Here is a 21548-nt window from a genome sequence, read left to right as displayed (position 1 = left end):
ATTACATTTCTAGGACAGTGGCCGTTGGTTGTAATTTGACTGCCCCCTGCTTGAGGGTTACACTCTTTCACTTGGTTGTGAGCCTCAGATACTCATTAGACTTCTTTATGGTTAAAGGTATGTGCCTGTGCTTGGTTGAGAGCAGTTATCCTGTCATGTTCTGAAGTACGTATTTATTGAAAGAATCATAGCTCTGCACACAGCCACTGTGAACTAATTAGCCCTGGACTACACAAGGATTTCATTTGTGAAACTCCCTGATGGGGCAGGTGTGCACGTTTGCATGGTGTGAAGTGACTACATTAGAGAAAGGACTTGCACATAATGGTTTTAAAATGAAATAAGTGATATTGAACATTCAACATTCATTGTTGTTGTTTTTTGTTTTTTTTAATTGTTTTTTTTTAAATAAAAAAGACATCAAGGGCTGCACAATGTTTTAGAGCTGTTTTTTGTTTTGTTTTTTTTAAGACAGATGTTGAGACCACTTTTTTGAGATGGAAGTACAGCCAATTCTTTTAATTTCCTTAAAATTATATAACATGAAAAAACTATTCATCTGTCTACTCTCATGTATTCTCTTTATGACAATAGAATAAATACATTTATTTTTAATTAGTGTAACTATCAATGGAATATTATGAAATATTGTAATAATATATGATTAATTTGAAATAGCTATATCACACTTTGTCATGTGGTCCAGCTTTCATAGGCAGGTCTGAACTTTCCTGTACAGTAGAGCTGCTCTGAGTGTGGGAGTGGTGGTCACGTTGCTGCTTGTGCATAATGCACACTGTGCACTGTGAGGCTGGACTTTAGTCTTTTTAGTCACAGTTCTTAGTTCACCTCTGTAAGGAGACGGTCTCGCGGGAGCTTCAGCTACAGACAAGAGAAGCTTTGTTCTAATTAAGCCAGACCCCACTCTCCGATATCCACAATAAGAAAGCCAGTCCCTCTGCTTGAGGTGGTATAGGCATACATTTACACAGATTAAATGCAAAGCGAGTAACATAAAATAGTATTTTTATGTAGAAGTTTGCTGCTCAGACTCAGAGCTTGATCTTAAATGAAATCCTCCTGCAGTGTTGATGTTGCATTACTTCAAACATGGAGATAAACATTGAGGCTCCAGGCAAAAATGAAATAACAAGTATCTTTGGGTAAACAGGTAGCCTTGACAGAATGTGAATTGCATTGGCCTGTGCCACACTAAAATGTTAGACTCAAGCACACAAGTTTGTGTTCTTAATAATTAATGACAGTGCTGCACTTGAACACAGTGCTTCATTTAACATTTTCCGACTGTCTTATTTTGTTTTTCACATTTGTCTTTCAGTTTCCCTGGACGTACAGATAACCCCAAGTCATGGTGAGATTAGTCTTGGAGAGTCCAAGTTCTTCATTTGTGAAGGTAAGTGTTCGGTGTTGACTAGACCTTTCCGATGCCTAGGAAAAGAATGTACAGATTTGATTTAGCAGTATACTGTGTATAATGAATTACCGGTATATTTTGTGTGATTCAGTGGTTGGAGTTCCCAAATATATAGACTGGTTCGGCCCAAAAGGCGATCGGATAGAGCCCAACAGACAAGACATAACAGTTACTCGTAATGATGAGTCATCGTCTACGCTCACACTGTACAATGCTGGAGAAGACAACGCAGGGACATATAAGTGTGTGGCCACCAGCGGAGACCAGCAAGCAGAGTCCACTGTCAACGTCAAAATATTCCGTGAGTAACAAAAATAAAGCAGAGCTTTGTGCTGAGGGGGAAATCTGCAGTGAAGGAGTATTTTATTGACTGCTCAGGGGCAACACATTTCTCTCTTCATATGTGAGCAAGGATGGATTTTTCATCAGTTCAATAAATGGTCGGAAGACCATTAGAGGGCTGCTTAATGATCCTGTCTATTGTGCATTTCCCATGAATAATGGCTCTTATTTTCATTGAATGCCAAGTATCAGCAAATTCCATTGCACATCAAGTTTGAAATCAACTTCTCTTTCTGATTTTTAGTGTATTTAAAGGATTCTTAAGAGAAAGTTGAGCCATGTGGTTTGTGGTATTGTCGATCCACTGTAATCTGGAAAGGAATAAAGTTCCAAAATATTGATTTGTTGATATTTCTCTTGAGTTTTCCTACTCTCTGCGACAACAACTTGATGTGAGGATAGATATTGTGAAGGGGTGAGGCAGCACCAGATAAAATGTGTTTTGTGTGTTCTGTTTTTAGAGAGAATAACCTTCACCAACGCTCCATCACCACAAGAGTTCACTGAAGGAGACAATGCCAACATCGTGTGTGATGTGACCAGCTCGCCTCCGCCCACTGTTTTCTGGAAGTTCAAAGGAGCAAGGATACAGATGCATAAGGATGGTGAGACTCCTCTGAATGACAGAAGGATGTTCATGTGTTTGAGGCACCATTCAAACAGCATTGCATTTTTTATTTACTCTGTTGTTATTATATCTAGGCTTGGTGTTATTGTTGACAATGAAAAATCCAATCCAAATTGTGCTGCAAAGTTAATGTTACTGTAAGATTTTTCTGCCTTCTATTGAAGGCTGAGGCTTTAGTCTCAACTGTTTGAAGGATACAGGAGCTTTTCTACACACACCTGCTCAAACTACTTCTGAAGAAACTGATGCCACTAGATGTATTTTTTTTTTAAACAATTTTATGACAGAGCCTTTCTAAATTAGGAAACAACAAATATTAAAGCTGCAAGCGGCGATGATGGCCCTTGCCCCCTGTGCACGTTCAACCCACGCAACCACTGAGGGACTCACCACTGCTCTGGCATGCCATTCTTTCTTCCTGACAGACACCCCAACCACTATCTGTCCTCCATCACACTTTTTCTATACTGCAGTGTGCCAATTGAAATTAGGAAACAACAAATATTAAAGCTGCAAGCGGCGATGATGGCCCTTGCCCCCTGTGCACGTTCAACCCACGCAACCACTGAGGGACTCACCACTGCTCTGGCATGCCATTCTTTCTTCCTGACAGACACCCCAACCACTATCTGTCCTCCATCACACTTTTTCTATACTGCAGTGTGCCAATTGCTTTATATGGGATGTGTCCATGCCTTTGAACCAGCAACCTTGTACATAATGCAGCTAGAGTGTAACTGAAATATCTGATTGGAGTGGCCTAAATAATTTTTTGTGGGAATTTTCACTAACTTTGCATGAAGTAATTTTTGTCTCTCTGTATGAGTTCAGAAGGATCTGAAAAGCGGAAATTGATGTTTCCACAGGCCAAACGATAAAGAATTTGCCTGGCAAATCCACAATGACATCTCTCTGTATTTTTTATACAGATTGATATCAGTCAGATCCCCACGTCCTCCACTGTGTCTCAAGCCCAGCCAAACATGATCGTGCAATCAAATTCATTTTTTTTCAGTTACACATGCGAAATGAAGGAGCTCATTGGTCGCCTATGATTTACAAATAAAATCAAATTGATCTCACTTCAGATTATCGGAGTTTAGTGCTTTGCTCATATATTTTGCAGAAATCAGCCCTCTGTGATATTTTTTTTGGTAATTTTTCCAATACAGACAGACCATGCGTGTTCCCAATTGGCTAATCCATCTGTCAATCAGGCTCATTTGAAAACAGGGAGATTCAACGGTGACCAGATTCACATCTTCATCAAGTATTGAAGAAGTGTGTATTCTGGATCCCTGGGAAATAAATAGTATGACTTACGTCCAATTGACTTTTTTTTTTTTTTTTGTGCATGTTTTGAGGCCTACAATCACTTACCCAAGTTTCATGCCAATTGGACAATGTTGTGTTTTGTATGTGTATTACAGGGGGCGCTATTGTGTCTATTAGCCATGTGCTTTTTTGTTGTTCTTTTCATGTGTGGATGCTGTACCAGTGGTTCAATTTACCAGTCTCCTGTCCCACAGAGATCCACTTTTAGGTGGCATTGTTGAGTCAGTTTCCATTTTATGGATGTTTTTTTATGAATAGTTTTTTTCGTTTTTATACCCCCATGACTTTTCGGCGATGTTCAGTAGGTCAAAAATGCGATTATTTTGTCACAAAATAAATCTTGAAGAATGAAGAATGAAGAACAATACCCCTCACCAGTTACACAGTTCATTACTGGCAAAGGCCAAGCCAAATAATGGAGAAGCATCCTGCTATTTTAATTTAAACTCTCTCATGTAATAAATAATGACTGCCTCTGACATATACCCATGATTCCTGAAATACTGCCCAATGACATGCCCCTTCTCCCAACATTTATTTGCTGCTGCATTGTTAATACTCCTGAAAATTCACCTCTAATCAACAAAGTTTTGAAATAGAAAACAAGCCTAGCTGTAAAATGTGTACATGTTTGATTGCTTCCTTGTGCTGTGTGTGCTGTGATGTGCATTATTAACAGTTTGCACTTTGTTTTGTCTGTGTCAGTTCGGTTTAAAGTTCTGCCCAACAACCATCTTCAAATCCGTGGGATAAAGAAGACGGATGAAGGCTTGTACACCTGCGAGGCTCGACAGTTTGCTCGTGGAGAGATCGATCTGCGGATCATCAAGGTGGTGGTGAACGGTCAGTGCTGCTCTGGGTCTTTGATGCTTTTGTTCAGGCTTTCTTCAACAGGTGTCCTGTGACGCTCAAGTGCTTGGGACATCCTCTGAGAGCCTTTGAATAGAAACTGTTGCCCAGAGCAACCTAGTATGAAAGCTATTTTATGCTAACAAATTGTTTCCACGAAATGTGATTTTTTTATGCTATAGTTAAGGTTAGGATTGGGAGGTTTAAGTTTAGGAACAGGTATTTTTGTTAGGGTTAGGGCTTTAGGACAGGTATAGGAACTGGGTCTTTATAAAACCTTCACACTTCCAGGAGCTTAGCAGTTGTGTGTTAATGGATTTGGCTTTAGTCTGAGGGTTTGCATGCTAATCTTTTAGCTGTTTTGTTTTTTAATGGCTTTTTATTATTTTCTCGTTGTGTTTCCAGTGCTCCCAACCATCAGGGTATGGCAGTCTGAGGTGAATGCCACTGCAGAAATTGGAAATTCTGCCATGTTGACTTGTGCTCCAGATGGCTATCCTGAACCCATGGTCACATGGGCGAGGTAAAGTGCACAAAGACCTTTTGAAACAAGGTTAATTATTTAGCTTTTCAAAAGAAACTATTTTGTACAACACAAATGTAGATGTTGAGTTTGCCTAAAATGTTCTTAGCAGTACTATGGCAGAAGTTTTTAGTTTGCTATAATCAAACAAATTGATTAAATGCAGGAATATCAAAGGGACAACTAAACAGTGAAACCTGAAGACCAGACTGCTACAATAGGCACACTATCCTCATTATGTCAGAGAGGCCATTGATAGCTTATGCTTTTGTCCCTGATCTATTTTGCTTTTCAAGCTGCAGTTAGCTTTGTAAGACCTGGAGTCAGTCTGAGGATTCTGGTCGTCTCACTAACTGAACAAAAACACAACCATTTGTACAAACACTTTTTATTGATTAAAAAGAAGACCCAAATCCATACTGTAACAATTGTTGCTATTAAGTGCCACTTGATCTCTGACAAATGTAGTGTCCGAGAAGTAAAACAGTATTAGCCGTGTTGACTCACCTTGTAAATGTTCCTTGGCTTTTCAACAGAAACAAAGTGGTTCTTGAAGCCGGTGAGAAGTACAGCTTTAATGAAGATGGCTCAGAAATGACAATAATGGATGTGTCTAAGCTGGACGAGGGCGAGTACACCTGCATCGCCAAGAACAAGGCCGGAGAGGCTGAACAGGAGCTGAGTCTGAGAGTGTTTGGTAAGACAGTGCTGTTCATGTGCTGCCCTCATCTCATCTGTATCGAGAGGTATAGCAGGCATAGTGGGTGGGAGAAGAAAAATGCTGTCCTTTGGTGTCCATTGTCTTAGTCACATGTTGTGTTTTGTGTGGGTTGTCTTTGTTTCAGTTTAAAGATTTTTAGAAATGCTGATGTAGGAGTGGCTTAATATGTTCTTGGTTTTGCAAGTGAGGACATCTGTTTTATGCTTCATCAATAACGATTGTGTACCATTTCTGTAAACTTTTTTATGCCAATGACTAATGAAATTGGGATCCCATCTATATATCACATAACAACAGAATGGACAGCACCACTGTCATACCGTTGGATTGATTTCAATACCTGCCTCACTTATTCTACAGTAAACATGTCCCATTGTATGAGCGAAAACTGTTCCACAGTCTGTGAGTGCACTGCACAAGTCTGGGTCAGTCCAATGGACCTGACAGAACACAATGTGAACAATATTCAGATTTGCTAAGTAAATACACTCAGCACAGACTTTGTTTTTTTTTTTTTTTATCAGAATACTTAATATTTTATAATTTTACCAATGATATGCTTTAATATTACAGTCAGTGTCCATTAGTATTAGCCTGTAGCCCATTTATTGGAATTGTATATGTCCAGTTACCTCTGTTGGGGACAAAAAACTTGTAAAACATGTGAGATAAAAAGCAATCTCATGATGAGCTAGAGTTCCTGCATTTCTTGTACAAATAGTTATTTTGGTCTATATTTAGCATGATATTTAGGGCTTTCATAAGCAAGGGTCTGAGGTCAGCAGCTCAGTGTACACGTCTGCCACAGAGTCAAGGAGATGTCCAATCCATTTGTGGATATTGTTCTTATATTTCTTGCATCAAACAAAATGTAATGCCACCAAGGCCCATAATCTGCCAAAAATGTAGCTTTAGCTGGTCAGTTTAGTAAAGTAACTTTTACTATCCTTGGTTTAAAAACTCCTTATAAATGTGACACCATAACTGTACACCTGTTTTTAGCACAATATTTAGCATAAATATTTGATGTGGCATGTTGGATTTATTGATCGACAATGCACCGTACTCTCAACATAAAAGCAAATTGGAGGCTAACAAAGTGTAGAACAAAGACGATCTTTCAAGTCACAGAGAGGATGTATGGTAGTGCGCTGGCATTTATATTCAGCAGAAGCCTCCCAGATTCATCATGCACAATATTCAGAGCAGCACTGCAGACACAAAGCTGCAGGCTACTGTTCACCTGTTTGTGCCATTTTAAGGTTCACTTGCTAACAAGGCTTTTTACTAAATAACCTTCCCTATGTTTACTGTTATAAACAAAGCACTGTAAATGGGTTTCATACTTACTACAATCCTTTCACAAAGCAAATTAGCAGTGCGCATAAGCTCGTTACAGCCTGAGCTGCATTCAAAACAGACATAATACAACAAGCTTTTTCAATCAGGCTTTTCTTTTTAATCATATCAGACACATTTTCCTAAGGTTACTCAGGTTTGAGTGACTACGTATCAAACTGCTTTTAATAATGCACACATAGTTCTTACTATTGTAGTTCTTTCGAAATGTTCTCATTCTGTACAGAGGTCAGCTTTGGAATCCCTTGACATTTGATTTCCAATGTAAACACAAGAAAAGCTTCAGTGCTTCTGAGCAACTGATGAAAAAGGCAATCCTTATATTGAGTCTTTAGTCTTTAGATTTCCCACCTGTCAAGCTGCTTATCCTCAACCAGCCTTTGAACTCTAGTTTCTCTGCTCCTCACTGTCTCAACTGTCAGCCCACCTGACTAACAAGCCCTGTGTTTTACAGTCAAACCTAAGATCACATACATTGTGAATCAAACCAGCTCCGAGATGGAGGAGCAAGTCACCCTGACGTGTGAGGCATCGGGCGACCCCACACCCACCATCAGCTGGAGTTCTGGTGAGCACGTCTTCACTGAAGCAGAGCAGGTAAAGTCTGAGCACGCGTCTCAAATACATAGGCCGACAGAGCAAGAAAAGTGCCTGAATCCGTGGTATCCTCTTCTTTCCTTGAATACTGGTGTCCTGTGAGCGTTTGTCTCAATCCAGTAATGTGCCACACCTGCACAAAGGAGGATCATAGTGTCTTGGTCCTATTTTTACACTGCACGACATAGGAAAAATACCAAACACTGAAACCTTCTTACCACAGAGTAAGGACACATTTTAAAAGATCATCTGTGGACAGGAGCTATGTGCCAGTGTCTCAGTGCTTTGTAATGGGGGCACTCTGAAACCCCTTGGGAGCAGACAAAGCAAAGCAGGACACCAGTGTTCTAAGGAGAGAAATTGGATACCTTTAACCTAAATTCAAGAGCTATATTGATCACTTGCAGATGCACTTTCATTACAACAAGGTTTACAGCCACTATTTCCTTGAATAGCAACCTGAACCTGCAGATTGGATCTTGCTGGATCTAACTGTTGTTTGTACTCTTACATTAAGAGGATTTATAATGACCAAAAATGTCTGGTGCTCTGTATTTACTCAAATATGCACTTGAATTGTGTTTCATTTGATACATTTGTTCAGCAGCTTATTGATAACTACATATTACTTCATTACATCCTTGATACTGCTGGAAATATCTCATTTTCACAGCATCCAAATCAATGAATACCTAATTGGTATTCTCATACATGTGTTGCTCATACGGCCAGTTCTTCAAGGTTGTACTGTCTTTTCATTAGCTGAAGGGGTGAACAATAGAAAAACTGGAGTTTTGGAGCCAGCCCATTACATGCACTCCATTTTCTTCCAACAGGCACATCTTAACAGGATCTATCAGGTATGAAACTGATGTGGCACAGAAATGTACCAGAGCAATGTTGCAAAAATGTTGCCTCTAGAAGAAAAAGAAATAGTTTGAAAATATGGTTTATACAGGGTAAAGTCATTTGTGTTGTGAGATTGAAGCTAATTACCTAAACGAAGAAGCATTTCTGTGCCGCTGTTACCTGATCATGTGACCTCTCCATCACAGCATGAGGTTGCCTGGATTCAAGCCCAGCTCTGTCTGTCATTTCCATTGTGCAGTAGACTGTCTAACATTGGTGTCATTTTACTTAAAATTCATTGTTTCTTATTTTCTTTAAGTGATTCACTTAAAATCCAGCTAAAGCAACACTCTCTCCTGTAGGCTGGTGGCCAGTGCCACAGTTGAGGTGGTCAATAGCAGACATGATAGAGGGACTAAACTGCAGCCACCTGCTGGCTACAGGCCTGAGTGTGGCATGTATTTTGGTGGAGCCCTGTAAAGCACATTACCACCACATGAGACTGGCACATGAGCACCATCGAGCCACAGTTTACACAGTTTACACTGCTGCCTGTGAGAGCAGTGTCAATCCTCATGAGAGCAATGTTACTGCTGAGCACACGGCCCATCTGCTGCCTCTCTATTTTTGTTGTCGGTTGGACAATCTGATCAGAAGCTGTCATAATAGGAGTCATCAGAGGGTTTGTTCCAACCTCCAAACAGCCCTTTTTAAAGATGGCAGAAGAATCCGTGCAGGTGGGACTGTATTAAACAGGAAGCGTCCATATGAAGCACACCGGTCTATGTCTCTGTGCAGCAGTGGAGCAGGTCACATGACATGTCATGTGACACACAGCTGTACTATGGTGGCAGTGTGTTTTGCTCAGTAGTGGAGTGTGTGTTGTAGACTGTAGAAGCTCATAGATGAATGTCTTCTCTCTGTCACTCAGGGGCTCTAGTGACTGCATGGGGGCTGGCTGCTAATTGTTTTTCTACGTGTCCATGTGGTGTTTGTCCACCATGCTTTCTGTTTCATCACGGCTGTATTTCATCAAGGATGGCTTTGACTAAAGCCACAGTTTTGTGGTTAACATTTAAAATAAAAATGCCAATGTCACTGTCACTGTCATATTGAATTGTAAAAAAAAAATATTTTCACTAACTTAATAGATCTACCGCTTTATTATATCAATAATGCTTTTTTTAAATAAATATGGTCCACTGGTGGACTGGACTGGCCTAAACGGGCTTAGGTGGCTCTCTGTAATGCTTGTCTTAATGAATAGACTTCACTCGAAAGACTTTCTTTCATCAGCAGACGCCAGTACATGTGGCTATTTGGCTGTATGCGTGAGAGTGGATTATTATTAAAGGCATTATTTAGTTAAAGAACAGGATTTTGAATGTCAATAGAAGGTGGCATTCACTGAGAGCCGTGAAGAGCATAACAAAGAAAGAGCGGATTATTGCCTTGCTTTCATACAATAAGACTAGTGCTACTGTACATAACAAAAGCAGGATTTGTCATGAAAGATTTCACTCTTCAGGTTGGACCCCTGCTCTAACTTTGTTCTCAATATGAACAGTTTTATTTGTGGTATTTAAACAACGCTTCCCTTTATTCAAATTTCTGATCCATGAATTTGACAGAACGTATAGTTATTATACTATTGTGATTTTTTGGTGTTCTCAAGCTTGCAGCATACAAAGGTAGCCTGGCCATTGTTGTCTGTGAATACAAAGAGCCACTCATTTATGTAATGCTTAACCAAATGGCATGATACTTGTCAGTTTTGTGCTGTAAAGAATTTGCCTCCGCGAAAGGACAATAACAAAAGCCACATACAGTAGATAGGGTTTAGTGGTGAGAATAGAACATCTTTATATTGTGTTTCGTCCCCCTGTACAATCCGCCATTATAATTCATGTTGAACAAAGTCAGGGAGGATTCGGGTGGAAGTGGAGAACATAATACTGTGATTGTCCCCTGGGACCTGGTGTCACCATATTGTTGGAGATGTATCTTCTTTTTATACTTCCTGTCTACTGTTGTTGGCTGGGCTTTGTCTCCAACAAACACCTGTCACAGATATTACAGCGTGACTTGTCAGCTCTCGCTCTTCTGTAAACCACTATATGAGAGTCGGGCGTCCATGCTCCTCTCTATTGGATTGCTGCTTTTAATTGGGCACCTTCTCCTTCTGGCTGTGTTGTGTTAGTGAAGCGTGTTAGTGAAGCGTGTTTTTTTTTTTTTTTCCCCATTATGACAGAGTTCCAGTGCCCTTCAGAATATATTACAACTATAAAGCAGGGTTTGCATTTCATTTGCAGAGTAGTTGTTATCTTCACATTTATTTTTACCTTTGTAATTTTACCTAATTATATTACACAATGCTGGCAATATTGAACACATTTTATTACACCGTTATCAACCATAAGGGGTGATCTAGTTAATGAACTCTCCTTGACCTCAGAATTATTCCTCTAGCTGTTCATTTTAAACATTCTCTTACTACACCTGATGAAATAGCTGTTTATCATCTCTTTTACAGTCTAGTACTCTCTCTTTGTGGGCCATTACATCGCATTGTCACTCTTAACAGCATCTGAGAATTCACCAAGCATGCTTTTCAAAAGCTTTTAGTGCTGTTAACCTACGCTTTAAATGGTGTGTTGGGAAGTATGACTTGTCTTGTGATTATTTATTAACAGAGTTGTAATTTTTTTTTTTTTTTGGGTGATTTATTTTGACCTAGAAAAAATGCCACTTAGAAATCCAAAGTGTACAGCAGTTATTGGGAATCATGTTTATTTTTGTAGTAAAGCTCAAGTACTACTAGGAGCAACAGCTGAGATGCAGTTTAGATGCAGTTCCTTATAAACCAATGACTTCCTTATCTAAACACAGTGGCGTTATCAAGATGCCAATAGACCTTTTTCACAGGGTTAGCAGCAGCATTGTTGTACAGATAATTATCACTAAATATCTTGATAAACCTGTTATTTTAAAAGAACATTCAAATACTTAACATTGTGAGACCCTGAACTTAAAGCTCCTGAATATAGAAGACAGACAGTCCAGAATGCATCTCCCCAGCTTTGCCTGCATAAAAATTATTTTTTCTAAGAATTGCTTTGCCTTTTGTTTGTTGTTCTGTCTCTGTCCTTACAGGCTTCATGGACTCGGCCTGAGCAACACAAGGTATTCTAAATGCATGACTTTTTCAAACACCCATCCATCTTTCATGACAGGAACTTCTTTCATTTAATGTGGGATGGATGTAGACCCAAACTTTTGACTAGTTATGAGAGAAAACCTGTTACTTTCCATTTAAGTTAGATTTTTTTTGGTATGTTTTTTTTTTCCCAAGTTAGAGCAGGACATCTGCCTGGTGCTTTGCCATCTTTAGACTGTGTTTGGTACCGCATGCTTCTGTTCTTCTCAAACTGTTTATGAAGGAGAAATCACACTTTTTGAGTTCTTTCCCACCCACATGTCCTCGCCTGGTCCACTGCCAGACTCTTATCTCATGACTTCTACTTGCATTTATCTATAGCTTTCGCCGTCATCTCTGAATGTGCATTGAAGAGAATGTGTGACAGCTTTGCAGGAGCCAGATGCCTGTTCCTGAAACAAATTAACATTGGCACAGGAATAATCGCCCACACGAGCCTTTTCAACTTAATCAGAATATGGGTTTACATATGGGAGAATGGTGAGAAATTCAGCCTCCCTCGAGGCAACATATTAAAGTGATGTGGATTAAGAAGTTATTCATTCTCATTTGGCAAAACGCAGCAGGAGCTTTAATTGAAATGAAGTTATCTTAAAGGTAGACGATAAGGCTTTTATGTTATGCAATTCTGTGTTAATTCATTGTGAGAAAGAGATTTTACGGCTGTTTGATTGGATTGGTGAACAACAGTTTTTTATTATGTCGCACTCTGGTCTATAATTTGAAAATAATTTGTTTTTAGCAATTCTAGAGCGCATGTTAATGTTGCTTGTCTTAGCTTCAACACAATATTCGGGAGGCATTTATTAAGTAGTTGTGAATTCCATCCATGAGCTCCACCGGTCCTTGCCTTTGTATATAGTGTGAGAATTGTGTCGGTGATCCTGTTAGGAGGCCCAGAGCATGCACTAGTTTATGAATGTACTACATGTGAGTGATTTGAAAAGGTACAGTCAGAGAAGGACACATTTGTATTCGAGGCCAGCCCAAACTCGGCGAGACATGCGTTTAACATGCCCTCAGTGTATTTGCAATTTTATGCCCTGATGTTCAGCTATGTGCCTCCTGTCTTCTGTTGGCTGGCTCTGCTTAATACTGACTATCGACTGTTAGCAGACAGTGAGGTAGAGTGTTTGGTTGGTATGGTTTCATCAGAGCTGCTGTGCTATTGGAGATTCACAGGTGCCTTTGTGGGGTGCAGGTGTAAGGGTTTCAGGTTGTAGGGAAATTGTTTGTGGTTAGGGTCAGAGTAAAGGGGTACTGCGTTATACAACTGTCTCTGCTCCTGCTACCCGTTATGCATAATGAATGGCCCAGACGTGCTTTGTCTATTGAATGTGAATACAACCGAAGGAGGTTTTCTCTTACATGGCTGCCCGGATGGTCCTAATTCAATATGTGTAAAAGCATCCATGCTTTTGTTTGGCCGACAGCCTGGATCAAAGCCATGTGAGCAACACAGGCTTAGTCCTGCCGCTGCCCACTGAAATAAAATAATCATTAATACTGGAGGTTTGAAGTTAGCACGTTTTCTATGTTCTAAGCAACGTCTATATTATTTTATACTTTTATTTGAACCACAACTCTGAAATGGATTCATAAAAAAGTAAAACAAAAAAACAATGATTCTTTTAAAGAGTAACTACCATACTACCAAGGCTAATGGCTCAGTGTCAGGTGACAACAGGTGAAACTTATCAGGGCAGTTGACCCTCAGGTCAGCAGCAGGAAGCTCATTGTATCTGCTTCTCTAAGAAATCCGGATGTCGTGGAACAGGCATTTATCAGCTCATTATTATTCAGCTATAGTTTCTCATTCAGTGTGCAGCTTTCATATAGTGAAAATAACTTCAAACATATTTGTACATTAAATGATGATTTTCTTTCCATAATTACAGCTTCTTTAGTACTAAAACTTCTGCTTTATGTCTTCCACTCAGCATGTTCTTCACATGGTGAGACTTTGGTGTGAAAAGCTTTGGATGTTTCTAGTCCCTCATTATTTATTTACAGTTACCTCTTCTTTTATTTTCATTTCTGTCTTTTCAGGTCACACATTCATGCAGACGTACATTATGTCCTCTGAATGTAGATATTCTGAGTTGTTTTTTCTCTCCTTTTAGAGCCCAGATGGAAATGTAGTAGTAAGAAGTGATGCTCGGGTCTCCTCTTTGACGTTAAAGGATGTCACGTACACAGACGCTGGGCAATACATATGCACAGCACAGAGTGCCATTGGAGAAGACACAGCAGCAGCATATCTGGAGGTGCACTGTAAGTATTCACTTCATTTAAAGGTTAGAGGTTCAATACAACTCCAAAGCTCTGTTGCCAGATGCTAAATCTCTTAGCAGTTACAGATCGGGTTTGGATGTTTTTATTGGTTTTAAGTCTTGAGCATAAAAAGATGTTAAGGCCTAAATAGTACATCTTTATCAGAGGTGACAACGCCTGCAGATGACAAAGAATAATGTAGCAGCAGTCTCATTAATTCTGCCTCACATAATATAACTATCATATCCTGTTTATATGCTGTTTATATTACTCATTCAAATGGGGAATAAAGTATTATATATGTAAGTTCTTTTGTTTTGTCTAGATGCTCCTAAGATTCAGGGCACAGTGGCAGTGTACACGTGGGAGGGCAATTCAGCCAACATGAGCTGTGAGGTCAAAGCCTACCCCAGTGAAGTGTCTATTGTTTGGCTGCGCGATGGACTCCAGCTGCCCAATGCAAACTCCACCAACATCAAGATCTTCCGGACCCCATCCTCCAGCTACTTACAGGTACACAGCTCTGCAAACAAATTGGAATCCTGTGTGTGGTAGATTTAAATGTTCACACTCTTTCTGTTCATCAAGATTTTATGAGGATTGAACTGAAGTGTAGGATTTTCTTTCAGCTACATTGTGGAAAAGATGTCCTGAATTATTTAGCAGGAAAGCTCACAACAAATAAAAATAGGCTTCACTAATGGACAAACATAAAGGTCACCTTTAGAGGCTTGACACAACTTTCTTCATATGTTCTGCCTCTCTGCCTTTGTACAGTAAACGTGCTGCTGTCCTCTCTCTCGTAGATAACGCCAGAGTCGGAAAATGACTTTGGGAGCTACAACTGCACAGCCTCAAACGAAATGGGAACTGAGTCCGTGGAGTTTCTTCTGATTCAAGCTGGTCAGTCCTGAACCAGACAACTGCTATGGTTTAATATTATACTTTATAATATCAATCACATCTACAAAGGATACATAGCACAACCACAGCTATCAGACACAGGTAACACAGCTAGGCCTCTGAATAGAGGTTCTACTTTAATAGAAATAAATCAGTATTTGTTAAATGGCTTTTATATCCAGCTCAAATGCTGAAAGAACCACTGACAGATGATTTCCTGTTCAGTTCATTCGGTTGTTTAGCAAAACAAACAGCCTTAAGGATTTTATTTAGCGCAGTTAAAAATAACCACTACTGGTGCTGTGTGCTCATGCAGTCTCCCACCATCGCTCAATAACACAGCAGCCACTCTCACACAGTGTAGAAGATTACAAGTCTGTAGCCTTAAAATGAATTGACAAAACCACAGTTCTCTAATGTTAGTAATTACACTGGGTTCTCTCTCTTTTATCACCAGTGGGCTGAAAGTCAATAATCATTCATGTGAATGAAATGAAATAGTTTTTTCAGAATCAGTTTATCATTCTGTGCCTCTCTTACAACCCAAAATGAATATGAAGAAAAAGCTTAGTCATTTAGGATTAGGATGGAAAACCGCACCTCTGTGCAGTTATGTGCACTTATTGTAAGTTATATTGTCATTTCAGCAGTAACAAGTGTATGCCTCTGCCTCTTACAGACATCCCATCAGCCCCCTTTGTGAGTGAGGTGCGGCCTTTCTCCACCACTGCACAGGTCCAGTTTGAGGAGCCTGAGTCCAGCGGAGGAGTGCCTGTCCTGAGGTACAAGGCAGAGTGGAGAGCTCCGGGCAGTGCCCGCTGGTACCACAAGATCTTTGAGGCCCAGGATGGTAAGAATACAAAATGTTTTAAACATAGTGTTTACTTTGAGCTGAACTACTGACTATATATGTAATCTCAGTAATATAAACCTTGAATAATTGTTAACAGCTGTCATTTTACAGCACTTAGTCTTTTTTAATCTGGCTGTATGATGGAAATCAATGACACCTGAAGGAAATGAGATTGTAACATTAAATCAAGAACTACAAGAGCATTATTATGGTAATAGATGTTTGTTTGCTGAATTAGAAATGGCCAACAAGTCACACAATATTATGGTGATCAGAATCAAAAAGTGTCACTGTGTCAGTGTGTTCTGATGGACCAGAAGTAGTTTGTTTTTGCGCTAATTAAAGCTTTGACCTGTCTCTTTTGACAGGCTTTGTCAGTGAGATGATCATCACAGGCCTGAAGCCAGAGACCAACTATGAAGTCAGATTATCAGCCATCAACGGGAAGGGCGAAGGGGAGAGCAGCACTGCTGAGTTCTTCAAGACTGAGCCAGTCCGTAAGTACATTCATGCTTTTCTCATTATTGTTTCAGCAGAAACCTTGTAAAAATGATGGCTTATTTACAGAAGCATTTGTTCATGTGTTTACATGCAGAACATTATATTTCCTCTATAGAATGAACAGCCTATTTCTGTAAAGCTGAAGTAAATTGTCTGGTGTGAATTTGTTTCTTTAGTGTTTAGTGCCCTCTGTTGGTCAACTAAGAGACGCTCTTCATGGCCCTTTTCTATTCCACACTGTAAGGTTGTGGACTCCACATGAAATCTCTTTAGAGACATTGGGACAGTCTTGTAGTTATCTTGATGCTAATCGTCTGCAGATTCTTTGTTTTTGGCTGAGCCTTAATTTTCTCGTCTCATGTGGGCGGGTGCATCAGATTTAGCTGTCATCCGAATCCTTTTCAAATTAACACAAACGTGGTGTAGGATTGATGCATTTTTCATCAACAGTCTGTTATCAAGGCATTGTTTTGTCTGTTTTTCTGGATAATGATCTTTCTGTTATTATTTATTTATATCCACACAACCATACCTCATATCTCTACTCATTCTATTGTTTTATTTAATAATGAAATTCTCTTTGTATTATCAGAAAATATCACAATTTCATTAGGTCTGACTGATATAAAAGTGATAGCAATTGTGCATATATAGCTTAATCTTGGAATGAAAAACATTTGGCAAATATATTGGTTATTAATGCTTTATTAGAATAGCATTAGTAGCAACATATGTTTGTTCTTTTCATTACACAGGTATATTACTTAAATTATATAGAAACAAGGACTGTTAACATGCTTTCTGTCTGTAGACTTAACCAGAAGAGTGACTGTAGTCACTAGACACACCAGATTCTGATTGCTTGATTTGTTTCCTTTCCTGTCTCTAGATGGCACTTTTCATTTATTCGCTGAGGACACAGGTTTGTCGAGTAGTGCGAATAATAGCTGATTAGTCTTTAGTGTCGTAGCTCTGTCTGTCCCCTCTGGACCTCATCAACCCTTTCTGATTAGCAACATTTAGAGTAATAGAATAACCAGAAGTGTGCGACCTTGCCTGGCTGTAACACTGACAAAACTTCACTTTTTCCTTACCTCTAGATTGTAATTTATGTAGCATGTTGTTACCTATGAATATTAATACCACTTTGATTCACAGCTTGAGAAATAATTGGCTTAATGGCTGTATTTTTGAAGTATGAGCAAATCTCTGCAGTTCAAACGCAGTGGGGCCCCTCGAGCGGCCGCCATTGGGTGTAATTTGGAAATGTTTACTTTTGGATTAGGCTCATCAGCTTTGATTAATCAGCTGTCTCGTAAATCACAAAGTCTTAAGAGAAGACAAAGCAGTTGGATGCACCTTTTTATAAAATGTTGCTGTTACGTTGCCATGCCAGTCTGTTTGTTTGCCTTAAAGGGATTTGTTATGCTTTGCTTGTGTTGTCATGTCTTATTGTGCATTTGTTTCATTCACTCTCACATGTGCGCACCATGTTTGTGCTGATGTCCTCCACTCTGCAGAAGGTAACTGCCCATTTCTGAAAAGAGCACTTCCTCATCAGATAATTCAGATTAATTCATCCATTTAACTCCAGTTGCTCCGAAGTGGCCGTGTAATATTACCCACCTCAAATGTATTAATCAGAGAGTTGGACATTTGCCGTAGTGGGATGAGCGAAGGAGGAGCAGAGCTGTTTTCATGGTGATACATAACTGTCACTGGTGTTTAATATCATCATCACTTGGCCAGTATTGATGGCTCATGGAGGAAAAACTAAAAAAGGACCCTGTTGTGTATTGGGATAAATCAACTTTATAATAAACTCAGACTCTTCATCAATGTTTGCTCACAGAAATACAACACACTTCAGGGTGTTCAAAATCTTGTCTACTACTTTTACTACAACTACTACTGCTCTTACTACTACTAGGTGTAACATTAATTCAGTTAAATTAAAATGTAACTGATTTAAACAATTACATGATTACATAATGTACTAAATTTCTTATTGTTACATTTCAGACACATTGGACTAACTAATGTAATTTGTTGGTGTGCCTTCTACACTAAATACATACATGTTTCACGTAAAGTTTTTATTTTATTTTTTTATATTTATTCATTTAATAAATGTCATTACTTTATGCATTGATTCCATACAGAGTCCCACAAACACAAGGTTTATAAAGTAATGTGGGCTGATGTTACTTTTACAGTCCTAGTCTTATCTCCTCAGTTATCTGTTTATTCTGTGAAAGTCACTAGTGAGAATCACTATTTCAGTCAGTGCGAAAAGACCACTTCCCAGAGCTGTATTACACTGGCACTATGTCAGTTATCAATTTAATGCTGATTGAAAGCCACTCCCAGGCGGAATCAGATAAGCACGTGTATGTGTCACTTGGTAATTAGGCTGACTCCAGACTCACTATCTCCAGGAAAGTGATTTAGGAAGGCCAAGTGTGTTCAAATAAAAACAACAAAGTGGAAAGTCAGTTTATAATGAAACAAAAGAGTTTACTTTAAGATGCACAGTTGCTTCTGTTTCATAAATATGCATGTGTTTACACAAGGTGCTGCTCTGTTCCCACAGGAAACCCCAATCCTCCAAAACTGGAGTGGACTCCTCAGCCCAAAGGCAACTCTCTCCGAGTGGGCTGGGTCAAACAGGACGATGGTGGCTCACCTATTCTGCATTATCTCATCCGCTATAAACCTGTGAGTATAGTAACTACCACACAAACCAATATACTGATTTAAATGTAACATTTAAACAAATACGATAATAATAGATATGATTTATTGTCTACAACCAGTCCACTCTGTAAAATGTAAATTAAACAAAGTTACAAAGTTCATTTAACTATCTATGAGATTTTAATTCTTTTTACCATTGCCTGAACTATTCTGTACTGGTCACTGTGCTTTCCTAGGTTCAAGCAACTGAGTGGAAACCTGAGATCCGGATGCCCAGCGGCAGTGACTCTGTGGTCCTCAGTGGACTTGAATGGGACACAGAATACAATGTGTTTGTTGTGGCCGAGAATCAGAAGGGCAAGTCCCAGCCAGCCTCAATGTCCTTCAGAACCACAGTAGAACCAGCCGGAGTACCAGGTATTCTCCCAGTGCCCAAACACTCAAACTAATCAAAGGAGCAAACTCAGAGCAAACCAAAATCTATCTCTCTTTTTACCTCTCCACCAGTGAAAGGTGAATGACAACTAAATATATCTACAAAAACGATTTCTTGGACAGCACTGGGCCAGAAATGATTTTCCGGTTGAATCTTCTCACTTTCAAGTTTTGACAGGCCTTGTTAAATGAGCCTGAGTTTGCTCTTGCAGAACTAGGACAGGCATTTTCTGCAAAGGGTGACGTTATTTTCACTGAATTTTGCTTTGTCAAGAGTAAAAAAAAAGCATTGCAATGCATCCACGCCTTCCTAAATATTTAATATTAACATCTCTAACTACTTCAAGTGTAGAGACCATATAAAAATAAATCAGCCTCACAAATGTAGCAGCAGCAGAGCTTGTGCATTCATTTTCCAGTCTAAAGCATCCCTTACTCACTCACCATCTCAACATTGTGCTGTGCCTTTTCTTTGATGTGTTGCCATTTCTCCCCGATTACTATAATGATGAGTTTTCCTTATTATACTTTGGTTGATTTCAGACCGTCAGACACATTTTCACTTTCTCTCTTCCTGTGTTCTCCCACCCTTCTCTGGTTTTCCTCTTTGTTTCCCTTCATTTGCCCTGCTCCTTTTGCTCTGTGTGTCGGTGTGTCGCTCTCTTGCCTGGTCTTGGACATTGGTGTGGTGGACCACGAACATTTGCATCCTGACGTGTGTGCATTTTCAGCCACACAGGGCTGTTCATCTGTGACATACACTTTGGTATCACTCATCCTGTCTGTCTCCACCATGTTCCTGTTTCAATAGGAGAAAAAAGGGGAGTTTGCCTCTTCAGGCCTTTCTGGACAATGTCACTCTTTGATTTTATCAAAGAAAAGGTGCTTTAACTTGACTCTGAGCCAAAGGCACCAGAACTCCTCACTCTGCGTTAGCTCGAGCAGAGCACCAGTCTACACAGGCTGAAAATACTGTATTTACTGTGGGCTGATGATTGACAGAAGCACTTACATTGATCTGTGAGAACATGTGTGTGACAGTAATCTTACTCTTGTAACAATTATGCACAAAACATATTTAGTTTTCATTTTGTCAATTTATTTGCATGTACTTCTTTTAGCTGATTTAAAAATAGCCATATGGGTTTTTTTATATACTTTTTTTTTTTTTTTGATCATTTGCATCAAATCTTTCCCAGTACTTTCTGGTGGGAGCTATTCAAGGACAGAGCAGTTAGTAATTTAATCAACAACAGTACAATTCTGTGTACAATACACTGTATTATGAAAATAAGAATACTGTACTAATTCTTATTTTAAAATACTAGCAACATCCTATGTATTTGGTGTTGCTTGTACTAAATAAAATATTTATTTAAATGTACTCTTTAATACCATAGACTAACTTAGCACATCAGTACTAGTTAAAAGAAACATCGGATGCACAAAGGTGAGTAGTTTCTCTTTAAAGATAAACTGTAGGTAGTATTTTTGTGTCTTCATTGTTGATGAGTAAAACCTCCTCTCGTTTGTGCTGCAGATCTGGGCGAGGAGACAGTGCTCAATATGAACACTATTCTCTGGGCGGGCATCATAGTTGTAGTATTTATACTGCTCCTGCTGGCTGTGGATGTCACCTGTTACTTTGTCAACAAGTGTGGCCTAATTATGTGCCTTTGTGGGAAGTCAGGCACTGGCACTAAAGGACACAACCTGGAGGAGGGCAAAGCTGCATTCATGTAAGTCATGTTAAAACAATGTATTTTAGAAGCAAATGCATTTAACAGAGAAATTAGATTTGTACCATATAGATCAATACAGAAAGCAAGAAGCGCAAAGTAGTAGGGTAGACTATAGATGCAGACTGCCAGAAACGGCTGACTTAAATCAAATTGTGTGGGTAGTAGAATTATGTATTGATTTGTCTACGTTTTATGGTACTACTTTCAGTGAAATGCAGCCACAGTTAGCCAGACACAAACATCGATCTTGTAATTCTGCAGACAGACACAGAAAATCCATTCTCTAGT

The 21548-nt window shown here is 39.3% G+C and overlaps 1 protein-coding gene across 6 annotated transcripts in view; it reads left to right on the top strand.

Annotated features, from left to right (window-relative positions):
- Window positions 1-21548, top strand: part of ncam1b (neural cell adhesion molecule 1b) — a 44671-nt gene that overhangs the window by 19598 nt on the left and 3525 nt on the right. For 2 of the 6 annotated variants that reach the window (XM_033977016.2, XM_033977020.2), the window contains exons 2-18: window positions 1340-1414; window positions 1527-1736; window positions 2239-2382; window positions 4446-4583; window positions 4995-5112; window positions 5649-5809; window positions 7647-7789; window positions 8626-8649; window positions 11792-11821; window positions 13979-14129; window positions 14455-14642; window positions 14936-15032; window positions 15712-15882; window positions 16254-16382; window positions 18980-19104; window positions 19320-19500; window positions 21059-21257. In XM_033977016.2, the coding sequence (XP_033832907.1) occupies window positions 1340-1414; window positions 1527-1736; window positions 2239-2382; window positions 4446-4583; window positions 4995-5112; window positions 5649-5809; window positions 7647-7789; window positions 8626-8649; window positions 11792-11821; window positions 13979-14129; window positions 14455-14642; window positions 14936-15032; window positions 15712-15882; window positions 16254-16382; window positions 18980-19104; window positions 19320-19500; window positions 21059-21257 (2284 nt within the window). Of the gene's footprint in view, window positions 1-1339; window positions 1415-1526; window positions 1737-2238; window positions 2383-4445; window positions 4584-4994; window positions 5113-5648; window positions 5810-7646; window positions 7790-8625; window positions 8650-11791; window positions 11822-13978; window positions 14130-14454; window positions 14643-14935; window positions 15033-15711; window positions 15883-16253; window positions 16383-18979; window positions 19105-19319; window positions 19501-20249; window positions 20579-21058; window positions 21258-21548 lie in introns of those variants that run through there. The other 4 variants (XM_033977017.2, XM_055225950.1, XM_033977018.2 and 1 more) reach the window with 4 other exon arrangements.

This window comes from Periophthalmus magnuspinnatus, chromosome 13 (assembly GCF_009829125.3).
Source record: "Periophthalmus magnuspinnatus isolate fPerMag1 chromosome 13, fPerMag1.2.pri, whole genome shotgun sequence".
NCBI classification, from domain to species: Eukaryota; Metazoa; Chordata; class Actinopteri; order Gobiiformes; family Gobiidae; genus Periophthalmus; species Periophthalmus magnuspinnatus.
This window is presented reverse-complemented; position numbering and strand designations above follow the sequence as displayed.